We start from the raw sequence: 13,270 nt of genomic DNA on the forward strand, positions 1-13,270 counted from the left end.
ACATCTGGAGAGACTCAAGAGGTAACACAAATGGCAGACAAAACAAATATCATTAAGGAGACAGAACAGGATCAAGATGTTGCTTTAAAAGAGAAACAAGCAGACAGTAAGGCAGAGATGAGCAGTATTGCTCACGGGGCATCAGAAATTGTCCAAGAGATCTTAGAAGAGGAAACACCCTTCAGCACAGAGCGAAGTCTCAGGCGAAGAACAATAATAGTTCAGTCTCCACCAAGAAAAAAATCAAGACTTGTACAAAAACAAGTGGCAGAAGCCTTTGAGGATAAAAATGGAAAATTAACAGTTACAGGAACGGTAGTTGAAGAAATGCCTCAAAAATTAACTGTAGAAACTACAGATAAGGAGATCCCACTTGCTGAAGAGGAACCTAAAGATTGTGTAGCAGAAAAAGTGGCTAAAAAAATTAACCAAGTGGAGAACAATGTAACATACACAAACAAGGAGATACTAGAGACGGAAGAAGATAATTTAGTGCAACAAGATATAAATGAGAAACAAACAACTGATGCAGAAGAATCCTTAGAAATTGACCCTGTAGTTAGCAAGGGGCAACCATACAATGTAGAGGGGACCACCATTCAGGTAGAGGAAGAGGTCTCACAGGTGGAATGCATTAAACCCAATCAAAGTGGCTATGAAGGAATCACAAGAAGAAGTCTCAGGCTCAATGTCAAATCAGTTAAAACTACACAGAAGACCAGATCATCTGCACGTCTCCACAAAGCAGAGTCAGAACCTGTGAAAGAAGTATATATGAATAGAGATGAATATGAAGAATCCTCAGCAACAACAGATAAGACTGTGAATGTCTGTGTACCAGTAATTACTGTTGAGACCAACTTGGAAAGTTTTGATGAATTAGCAAACACAAATGTTGAGGAAACTCCAGCTGTTGAACCTGAGACTTCTGAACCTCAACTGGATGAAGAAATAGATGGCAAAGAGGAGGGAACACAGACTGTAGAGGTGGTCCCTCTTGAAAAAGCAGAGCTTGATGGCTTAGTTGAGAAAGATGACAGAACTTCAGTTATACAACTGCAGAAAGCCACAGTTGTACTTGTAGACTTAAACAAACTTTCTCAAAACACGGATGGAGAGAGTGATACTCCAGAAATCTCAATGCATTCTCATACAGAGGAAAACAGTGAACTGGACAAACCAATTTATAGTGAACATCAACTATGTAATGTAACGCCAGAGGAGAAAGAACAAGAACTAAAAAATGAAAAAGAAACTAAAAAGACTCCTGAGCATGACAAAATGGAGAAAGAAAACACAGATAAACCAGAAGAACAAAATGATGCAAAAGAGACAGAAACCATAGAGGGTTATAGTGCTGTAACATCTGGAGAGACTCAAGAAGTAACACAAATGGCAGACAAAACAAATATCATTAAGGAGACAAAACAGGATCAAGATGTTGCTTTAAAAGGGAATCAAGCAGACAGAAAGGCAGAGATGAGCAGTATTGCTCACGGGGCATCAGAAATTGTCCAAGAGATCTTAGAAGAGGAAACACCATTCAGCACAGAGCGAAGTCTCAGGCGAAGAACAATAATAGTTCAGTCTCCACCAAGAAAAAAATCAAGACTTGTACAAAAACAAGTGGCAGAAGCCTTTGAGGATAAAAATGGAAAACTAACAGTAACAGGAAAGGTAGTTGAAGAAATTAATAAAGAAATGACAAAAATAGATGGTAAAGAGGAAATGCCTCAAACATCAACAGTAGAAATTACAGACGAGGAGATCCCACTTGCGGAAGAGGAACCTAAAGATTGTGTAGCAGAAAAAGTGGCTTTAGAAATTAACCAAGTGAAGAACAAGCTAACATACACAAACGAGGAGACAATAGAGATGGAAGAAGCTAATTTAGTGCAACAAGATAATGATCCACTGGTTATAAATAAGAAAGAAACAACTGAGACAGAAGAATCCTTAGAAATGTACCCTGTAGTTAGCAAGGGGCAACCATACATAGTAGAGGGGACCACCATTCAGGAAGAGGAAGCTGTCTCACAGGTGGAAAGCAATGAATCCAATCAAAGTGGCCAAGAAGGGATCACAAGAAGAAGTCTCAGGCTCATTACCAAATCCGTTAAAACTACACAGAAGACCAGATCATCTGCACGTCTCCACAAAGCAGAGTCAGAACCAGTGAAAGATGTAGATATGAATAGAGATGAATATGAAGAATCCTCAGCAAGAACAGAAGAGGCAGTGAATGTCTGTAAACCAGCAATTACTGTTGAGACTAACTTGGAAAGTTTTGATGATTTATCAAACAAAAATGTTGAGGAAACTCCAGCTGTTGAACTTGAGACGTCTGAACTGCTTCTGGGTGTAGATGGTAATGAGGAGGAACCACAGACTGTGGAGATGGTTCCTCTTGAAGAAGCAAAGTCTGATGACTTGGTTGAGAAAGATGACAGAACTTCAGTTATACAACTGCAAAATGCCACAGTTGTACTTGTAGATTTAAACAAACTTTCTCAAAATACAGATGAAGAGAATGATACTCCAGAAATCTCAACACATTCTCAGACAGAGGAAAACATTGAACTGAAGGAACCAATTTATAGTGACCATGGATTGGGTAAACTGACAGCAGAAGAGGAAGAAAACCAAGTACTACAAATGGGGGGAAATATTGAAAAGACCCCTGAGCTGAAAGAAATGCAGGAAGAAGTCACAGATAAAAAGCAGAACAAATATAACAAACAAGATGAGATATTTGAGGGGCAAAATCTGACAGAAGATTTGGAAGAACAAAATGATGTAATAGAGAAACAACATCTGGAAGCCACAGCAATAGCAGACAAGTCAAATATAATTCAGGATGTTGATTTAAAAGAGAAACAAACAGAGGGTGAGGCAGAGATGAGCAGTCTTCTTCAGGAGTCAGCAGTATCTGTCCAAGAGATATTGGTGCAAGATGAGGCACCTATCAATATAGAGAGAAGACTCAGACAAAGAACAATAACAATTCAATCGACACCAAGAAAGAAAACGAGAGATGTGGAAAAACAAGAGGCTTCTGGAGATAAAGTAGGAAAAGTACAAATAACCAGAAAGGCAGCAAAAGAAATGCACAAAGAAATTGCAAAAGTGGATGGCAACGAGGAAACTATTAAGCAATCAACTGTAGAGGCTACTGAGAAGATCTCATTTATAGAAGCAGAACCTGATAAATGTGTAACAGAAAACGTAGCTGAAGAAATTAACAAGGTGGAGAACAAGGAAACAAATTTAGTTGTGGCAAAAGACACAGATGAGGAGGCACCAGACATGAAAACAGCAGCCAATTTAGAGCAACAGGAAACTCATCCATTGGCCATAAATGAGGAAGGAACAGTTGAGACAGAAAAACCCATGGATATCAATAAAGATCCAGTGGTTAACAAGGTGCAAACATATGTTTTGAAAGAGACCATCATTCACTTAGTAGAGGAGGAGGTCCCACACGTGGAAAGCATAGAAAGCAATCAAAATGACCATGAAAAGATTAAAAGGAGAAGCCTCAGGCTTAGTGCAAAGTCAGTCCCATTGAAAAAGAAAACCAGAAAATCAGCACGTCTCCACAATGCAGAGTTGGATCTAGCAAAAGAAGCAGATATAAGTAGGGATGAATTTGAAGAAACTTCTACAGCAACAAGAAAGATTAGCTTAAATAAAAAAGTTAGTACTGTAAACATCAATGTTGAGGAAACTCAAGCGGTTGAACATGAGACTTCTGAACTGCTAATCGGTGTAAAAACATATGATGAAGCACCTCAGACTGCGGAGGAGGTCCTTCTTGAAGACATAGGATCTGATGAGGGAGCAAAGAAAGATGATGATACTCCAGTAACACAACTGCAAAAAGCCACAGTTGTACTTGTAGATCTAAACAAACAATCCCAAAATACAGAGGAAGAGAGTGATACTTCAGGAGCCCCAATACATTCTCAGACAGAGGAAAACATGGAACTGGATAGCCCAGTTTATAGTGAACAACAGCTATGTAATAAAAGAACAGAAGAAGAACAGCAAGAGCTACAGAAAGAGAAAGATACTGAAAAGGCCCCTGAGAAAGACAAAGTGGAGGAAGAATGCACAGATGAGGAGCACAATGAAACTGGAAAACAGGATATAACATCTGAGGGACAAAAACCAACAGAAGATTTGGAAAGACAAATAAATGTACAGAGGACAATTGTAGAGGAAATCATAGATGAGCATGTGCAAGAAGCTGTAAAATCTGGAGAGCATTCAGAAGCAACAACAATGGCAGCGGACACAAATATTCAGGAAACAGAAAATTATCAAAATATTGCTCTAGAAGATAAGCATGCAGACAGTAACGTAGAAATAAGCTATCTTGCTCATGAGGTCGCAGAAGCTGTCCAGGAATCCTTAGAAGAGGAGGTACCAGTTAGCACAGAGCGAAGTCTCAGACACAGAACAATACAAATTCAGTCTCCGCTAAAAAGGAAATCAAGACGTCTACAAAAACAAGAGGCTAAAGCTTTTGAAGAAAAAACTACAAAAGTCCCAATAACAGGAAAGGCAGTTGATGAGCATCAAGAGGCTACAAAAATAGATGATAGCAAGCAAACACTTCAGAAATCCACTGTAGAGGCAACTTTAGAGGAGATCCTACCTGTAGAAACAGAACCCGAAGAGTGTGTAGCAGAAAAAGTAGAAAATATGGAGAATAAGGAAATACATTCAGAAAATGAGGAGGCACATAAGATGGAAAGAGAAGAAGCCATATTAGAACAACAGAAAAACGAGGACATGGTTGAAAACATCATAGAGACTGATGAAGTTTCAATGGTTACAAAAGAGCAGATTTACATTGTAGAGGAAACCACCGTACACGCAGAGTTAGAATTAACGAAAGAAGCAGATACAAGCAGAAATGAAGATGATTCATTGATTACAATAGAAACTGTACGAAGTAAAACAGTAGAGACTAATGCTGAACTTCTAAATGTATATGGGGATATGGTTTCTGTGAGTGGAAATGTGGAAACTAATTCAGACGAACAAGGGATAGACTCATCAAATGATGGAGGGAAGGTTGATGAAAGTTTGCATAACATATCTACAGATAAAGAAGATGTTGATATCGAGGGCTCAACTAAAACAACTGAAAACACAGTAGAAGAAACACAAAAAGATTTAGATGAGGGAGTTCAGGAAGAACAAAAACCTGGGGAAAACACAGACCAGGAACAAGAGAAGAACAATCAGGATAAGACAGAAAATGAAATGATTACTTATCAAGAAGCAGTGTCTCAGGAGGACAATGTTTGGGAAACCAATCCAGGAGCTAACTTTAGGGCAACAGCTGTTGAGGCAAAGGTTGCTTTAGAAAACACAGATCAGGAAACAACCTTAATTACGAGAAGAAGTCTCAGGTCCCGAACAGTAACAGTCCAATCTACACCAGGAAGAACGCCAAAACGGCTCCACAGACAGAAGGTGGAGCCAGAAAAAGAAACAAAGAGTGACACATGTGGAAATGAAAATGACTCGGCATTACCACAACTAGCTGATGATTTAAGTATCACTGTAGAAAGTATTGCTGAATTTGAAGACACAAAGGATCAAGAGGACATTATTCAGCTAAATACTGAAGATATGGTTGCAAAAATTGAGACAAGAGAGGATACAGTGGAGGAGGGAAAAGAAATCCAAGAAAAAAATGAGCTGGAGAAGACTCACAATGACAATCTTGAGAGAGAAGATGTTCAGGTCTCTAAAGAACAGGATGAGGTCTCTGATGTACTGGATAAAGAGAAGCAACTCAAAGAAATTCAAAATGAGAGTGCTGCAGGTGTGCAAGGATGTTCTTATGATACGGAGGAAACAAGAATAACCCTTAGAAAAAGAACCATAGTGGAAGAAGCTGCTCCAAGAAAATCCAAACGTTCTCGCAAAGAAGTACACAGTGAAGATATCGAGCACATAAAGGAAGCAGTTATGGGGCAATCTGAGTCAATAGAGGACAATGTAGAGCTGAGGTCAGATGAATCTACAGTTATTTTTAAGGCTAGTAATTCACAGGAAGAAATATTACAGAAAATTCTGAGAAATACAGAGAAAAGCAACAGACAAATAGAAACGACAGATGAAACACTGGAGACAGTGATATCTGAGCAATGTCTGGAGGCAGAAGAACAACAACTTGAGTCCAGTGCAAATGAGGGTTTCACTTTAGAGTTGGAGGTAGAGGAAACATCTGATCTAGAGGAAAACAAAGTAGATGAGGAAAACAGCATGTCCATTGAGCCTCCAAAAGTGGTATCCACATCTGCAGAAAAATTAGAAGGTGAAGAAAATACCTCTGATAACGACGAGAAAGGGCTTTCCATTGAAAAGCATGTTTGTCAGAGTACCAAAGCTGCAGTTTCAGCTAGACGAAAATCAATGAGACTACAAATGCACGAATCGAAAAAGAAAACGAATGAATCTGACTCGGAAGAGTCAGAAGTGAGATTTCAGAGAAAACGAAAAGCCATAACTGATTCAACACCTGCACGAAGGTCAAAACGCCATGCTAGGGGAAAAAACATTTAGTCGTTTTGTTGCTCCAGTGTTTGTTAGGTTTTCAATAGATCAAGTAAGGTAACAACAAAAAATTTACATAATGTGAAGTTTTCTATTTAATTTAATTTGCAAAATAATACAAATTATCTAAACAAATATAGATTTGTAAACGAAAATGAAAAACGAAAAGCCATAACCGATTCAACACCTGCACGAAGGTCAAAACGCCATGCTAGGGGATAAAAACATTTAGTCGATTTTTTGCTCCTGTGTTTGTCAAGTTTTCAATGCATCAAGTAAGGACCAGCAAAATATTTACATAATGTGAAGTTTTCTATTATATTTAATATGCAAAATAATACAAATGATCTAAACAAATATAGATTTGTATTTTTTTAAAGATATTTGTGGGATTTTTTAAAAATACTGTTTTTTTTAAATAATAATTTTCTTGTAAATTACGCATGTTAAGTATAACATTTAGGGTCAGATTTACTAACAGCTTGTGTCAGCAAAAATGCTCTTTTACACACAGATAGTTTTGCAGCTGACCTCTCAGCACATAAATAATTAGGAGTTTCTTTTTAAATGCAAGTTTTAAAATTTGAATGTTTAAATGAATAGTGGAATGAGATTTAGTAAAGGTTTCAGTGGTCAAATTACTGGTGTGTGCACTATTATTTAAAGGTGCCATAGAATCCATTGATTCATTTCATGTTTAAATCATTTTCTGCTATCTCCATAGAAGGTATAATAGGGAAAAAAACTCCAGAAACTGTTTTACAAGCCTATAGAATCCATGCAGAGAGTTGAATTATGTGGACTTAACATATTTGAAATTACAGCAGGAATTAATATCAACTTATTACGTTAACAGATGAGTTTTATGAAGTTCATTATGATCCTTTCACTCTAGAAAAATCACAAGAGCTCAGTGATAGGACAGAAACGTGAATGAGCATTTGCCATTTAAGAGGTAATCGTCTTTGAGAATTACGATTTCCACACATCAGTTCTAAGAATTCGTTAAATTTATTCCAAAAATATTCTAAAAGTTTCGAAATTATATATATATACTTCAGAAATGACCTCAGTATATTCATGAATAAATAACAAGCTGTGTCATATTTATTCTGTGAATGATCAAAAGTGAATATTTCTCAGCTAACAGTCCAGTCTGAATGCAGAAATGCATGATAAAAAAATTAGTTTTGCTTTTCTACATTTACCATGAAGTGACAAATCAGCCATTTGGCTGAGTATGTTTTTGAAAATTTATTACAAACAAACTAAATATTTTTTACGACACCAAGTAACATAACTTTGTAAAGTTAGGGCTCTTAGAGGGTAATATGTCAAAAAAAAAATGCTTACCTTGCAAATTATCACCAAAAACAGTTCACATGTATGGTGTGATTTCCTTGTTTTTGGCTTCAATGGTAGAAGCAATTTTGTTATGAGTGCAGTTGATTGAGTTAGTGACAACTAGTAGATTTTGTTGGCATAACATACTTCAACCAGATGGTAGAGATGGCTCAATCAGGTTTAGTAAAGTTAGGTACCCCCAATAGTATCTGGATGCAGCCTTTATGATGCATGCTGAGATTGCATCACTCAGAGATTAGGGGTGGGGTAACGTGAGCGCATTAGGCGGGTGCACTGAGTCTGCAGCCAGACCCCTCTTGGTACTCCTCTCAGTAAAGTATAGTCACTCAAAATATGGTCAACTATTTGGTCAATCAGGCAGTTAAAGGGTTAATCACTTATATGGAAAATTACCAATATACACGTTAAACTAAGAAAATATACAGTTAAAAACTGACCTTATGCCTCCTTACGAGCCGCTGAATGAATTTATAATCCATCATTTTCTGTTTTAACAAGCTATACACAATTAAGTTGCCATTTCATTGGCTTACCTCAGAGCTAACGCCAGTCTCATTTTCAAAATAAGAGTCCTATACATAGGAAATATAACAGAAGATAGTAAACATTGCAGCCAAACAAACTCTGCAGTGGCGTGCATATTTTTGATCTCTTGAGTAACGTCAGAGTTTGGGCTTTGTTTGGATTGGCCTGTTTTTCACCATGTTTTACACTCAGTAGTGTTTAAGGCTTAATGTATGTCATTTAAATGTACAGAATTTTTATTGTTTGGCTATGCCTAGTGTGGAAATATAAATTTCTATCAACTAATTCCAAATGAACAATAATCTACGTATAACTGAAAAGTTATATTCTCTGGTTTTTAATTATATAATTTCATTAACATCCCAGCTAGGAAGGACATTAACCTTTTGTCTTTCTGATTAAAGGCTAAGCCAAAGTAATGCAAATTGTCAGTTTCACAGCATGGGGTGTCTATTGTTTTCTCTTTTCGATCAAATGGTCAGGCGGTTTCTGTCTCCAGAACATGATGAGATCAATGCCTGAAAGAGCAGTTTACCCTGCCGACCACAACGCTTAATTTTCATGCTTTGTTTAGCCAAATCCCCTCCTCCTAAGAACACAATATAGACATGAAATCTTTGTCTTAATTCAGACTATTTTGCAGACTTGTGTGAGACTTGTGAGAGACTCGTGAAAGAACTTGCAGACTGCGGACCTCTAGTAGGCTCTTGCAGACACATAGACATCTTAAAGACGCTGTATGACTGCAGATTAACCAACACGTCTCAATAAAGGAATTCTGCTTGTTTCGAGTCTCCTGGACTGGGTTCTCTCTTCTTTTCATTCATTTATTTCTTCTCTTCTCTTTTTACTCACTCATTTTATTATTTTTTTACAACACTAGGTATATCCAGTTTTTCATTCTATGGCACCTTCAATGCACCAAAATCTTTTGTGCGCCAATATAATTAGTAGATTTTCCACACTTGCTTATCATTAACTCTGCTCGTTTGTACCTTATTTGTGCGGGTCTTGGTAGATTATAATACATTTTATGGAATTGTTGGTTGTCAGTGGAGCACTTACAGAACTGTTTAGTTAATCTGGCACGGTTGATTTGTTACACTATATTCTTAAAGTTAGACACATTCTTTCTTTCTTTTTTCGTTTTTTTATTTTATTTAGTGAATTTACATTCAGCAAATCCCTAATAGAAATAGTTTGTAATGTACAGTGATATTTTATATGCATTTCATATTAAATAATTTTGTTTACCTTCTGTAAATCTTCAGTGTAGTTTGGCTCTGGATAGGAGGCTAAATTAAACATTGTTCACATGTTAAAGTCTTTTGTTTGAAAGAGTTTTTTAATAAAGCAAAAAACACCACAAAGCTGTGGTTTGAAGTGAATATATAATATCTAAGGAACATTTCAAGCCCTTGGTTGTTATAAACTCACTGCAAAGCTGCTTCTAGGGATTTATTGCTTTTAGAAAATAGGTTTTCCATAATTGTAGAAAGGTTTCACAAAACAATAGAAAAAAACGTTTCTTTGGGTCAGTACTTAGTGGAATTGTTGCCAAGCAAAGGTCACAGGTGTGTTTTTGCAGAATTAAACACAGCTCAACCAATCAGACCATAACTATATCTTTAATAATGTACAGTTTGAGCTTTCATTACATACAATATACCTTTCAAGGTTTGTAACATGTATAACTTTAATGTGTATAACACTTATTTTATTCTAGAAAACCTATTTGCATTGCGGGTAACACTTTAATATAAGTTTCCATTAGTTAATGTTATTAAATGTATTTGCTAACTTGAAGAAATGATAAACAATTCATTTAATAAAGTGTTGGATTATGAAAATAAAGTTAACAAGCATTGCATTAGTAAATAGTAAACTATTATTAATAAATATTGTTTATTCTTAGTTAAAGTTAGTAAATACACTAATTAATATTAACTGGAACCTTATTGTTATAAAATGTGACAGCAATTGTGTATCTGAAAGCGATTTACTTTGTAACTGAATTATTTTATCATATTCATATAATTTCTGTAATATGTTGGTGTATATGTAATTCTGTGGGTTTGTAAAGGGTTATTTCATCCTTCATTTTGTTAGCAGAGGAGTGTAATTTGTTTTGCTTTTCACTTTCATTATTTAGTTTCATTGAGTTTTGTGATTGTGATTTTCTTACTTGTTTTTTTTTTTTACTTGTTTTAATAAAGTCATTAATTACCTGAGTTTATTTTGGTTTTATTTATTTGTGTCAATTGTTTGTTGGGGTACTCACAATCTTTAATCACATAAAGCAAACTGTTAAATTTGGTGGGTAAAAAGCTTTTTTAATACAACCAAAAACAGTAGAACGTGATTACTGAATTCAATGGCCGTTATCGATTATCAGCTGATAGATAAAGGCCAGTAGGAACCTTCCGCTCCTGCTGGTAGGCTCAGAGGGCTGTTATCATCCATCCACATGGTTAATCAGCTATAGATCACATACAGCTTCGGCCGAAAGTTAGGTAGAATTATTTCTATTTTTTATTAAATTTCCATTAATTGTATTTTGTTAACGTCTACCCCTACCCCAACCCTAAATTCATCTGTTACAGTATTGTAAAAACAGATATGAATCTGGAGTCTTCTCTATTAGTATAGCTGATTAACTATGTGGATGGGTGATAACAGCCTTCCGAGTGCAGAATGGCCCTACTGGCCCATATCAATCACCACTGAAAACGCCCATTCAATCCAGTGATTATATTCGAAGCGAGTTCGTCATATCAAATTTACTTTACTTACTACACACAAAATATCTTTCAGTCTTATACAATAACCCCAAAATTAACTTATTAACAATAAATGAATGTTAATCCATTTTGCACAGTAAAATATGACTTTTTACTTTTGGATATATTAATGCTTAGCTTTACTAACACTAAGACAACTATGACTGAAGAAATTTCACAAGGAAAACACTCAATGCCTTATCACTGATTAATGTTTTGAGTAACATATACATTTATCTTTTAGTTTTTCAATGCAAAAATTTATGTCATCTAAAATTTGTAACCACACAAAAAGAAACATAAATGAAAGGCATCGTAATTCGGTCTTCATTTCCTTTACCTTTATTTGTTCAAAACACACACACACACACACACAAAAAAAAAATCTTTTTTTATCTTCTGATGAACACAAAAATAAAATATTTTGAAGAATTTTAGTTGCTGAGACCAGTGGTGGAAAGAGTACTGAAAAAGCAAACTTAAGTAAAAGTGTCATTACTTGCCTAAAAATGTAGTGTGAGTAGAGTAAAAGTACCTGTTGTAAATATTGCTCAAAGTAGGAGTAAAAAGTAGCCCTTTTAAAACTACTCATGAGTAGTGAGTACTGAGTATTATGCTGTTAAAAGTTGATGCGTTTACATGTAATTTGTGGATGTGTGTAAACGTAACATTCTGTAGTGCATTTAGTTATTACCCAGCAGGCACACGATGTCATAAAACGTTATTATTAGGTTAGATTCAAGTTGTGATGTCAGGTGACCAAAATTCAATGTCTAGCCAGTGTCTAAGGACAACATTATTTTGATGTCCAATAATGACATCAAACGACTTTGATATTTGGTTGATTTTAGGTTGTTATAAAGTGACCAAAATAAAATGTTACACATCTTAAACCAACATCCTATTGACGTCAAATACTGACATCTATTCATCAGGTATGGCGACCAAAATTCAGCGTCTGATAGATGTCATAGTGGTAATGTTGACACAACATCACGCTTTAACATCATTAGACGTTGATATTTGGTTGGTTTTAGGTTGGACGTTGGACATTGACATTTGGCTGATGTTGAGTTCTGATGTAAACCTGATTTTCATTTCCAAACAAAATGCAGCATCTCTACGACAATAGGGTACAATTTCAATCTGACGGCATGTTGAGGTCTTGTGCCTGCTGGGTGTTTAAGGCCATTTCGGTCATCATACAGTAAATATCCATCATCTTCTCATCAGTGACATGCATCTAAACCAGGGGTGCCCATACTCGGTCCTGGAGGGCTGGTGTCCTGCAAAGTTTAGTTCCAATCACAATTAGATGCACCTGGGCTAGCTAATTAATCTCATACTAGGTTTTCTAGAAACATCCGTGTAGGTGTGTTGAGGCAAGATGATGGATATTTACTGTATGATGACCGAAATGGCCTTAAACACCCAGCAGGCACAAGTTAAAACTGAGTCAAACAAGTCAAACTGAGTTTGACACCTGTGACATAGATGAACCCTTTATGTAACATTAAAGCTACAGCAGTAGAATGATTAATTTAAGTTAGTTACAATGATACAATAAGGGGTGACTTCTTGCATTTAATATAGTATATTTTGTACAAGTCAAAATATATCGATAGTATTTTTTTTATTGCACACCTTTATGTAGCATGAAAAAGATGATAGTGTACTTCAGGTGATGTATGAGTTTGAAGAAAACTTAAGGTTACAAATACATGCAGTTTCCCTAAAAATTCACACTTTCCATATTCCAATAGACTCAATTATTAAACAAGCAAAGACATTCATTCTGAGGTACTTAATTTTCCAAATTACAGTTTTAAAAAAAGTTTAGTGGAAATGCCATTTTAGTAGATAGATAAAGTGTCCTCTTTTCACAATATCCACAGTTTTTATATATATATTTTGATATATGTTATCGTTAAAATACATTACAAAGTCACATTTTTAAATACTGTTTTAAATATCTTTTAGTAAGGGACTCGTCTAATGAAGGAATCTGCTGGAACTTTTATTTT

At 35.8% G+C, this 13,270-nt stretch overlaps 1 protein-coding gene across 1 annotated transcript; it reads left to right on the top strand.

The window, feature by feature from the left end:
- The first annotated feature begins 3,946 nt into the window (after positions 1–3,946).
- Positions 3,947–6,608, top strand: zgc:194398. Its single transcript, NM_001135142.1, has one exon. The coding sequence runs from the start codon at positions 3,982–3,984 to the stop codon at positions 6,583–6,585; it is 2,604 nt and encodes an 867-aa protein (NP_001128614.1). The 5' UTR covers positions 3,947–3,981; the 3' UTR covers positions 6,586–6,608.
- The last annotated feature ends 6,662 nt before the right edge of the window (positions 6,609–13,270 follow it).

Source organism: Danio rerio, chromosome 5, assembly GCF_049306965.1.
Source record: "Danio rerio strain Tuebingen ecotype United States chromosome 5, GRCz12tu, whole genome shotgun sequence".
NCBI lineage: Eukaryota > Metazoa > Chordata > Actinopteri > Cypriniformes > Danionidae > Danio > Danio rerio.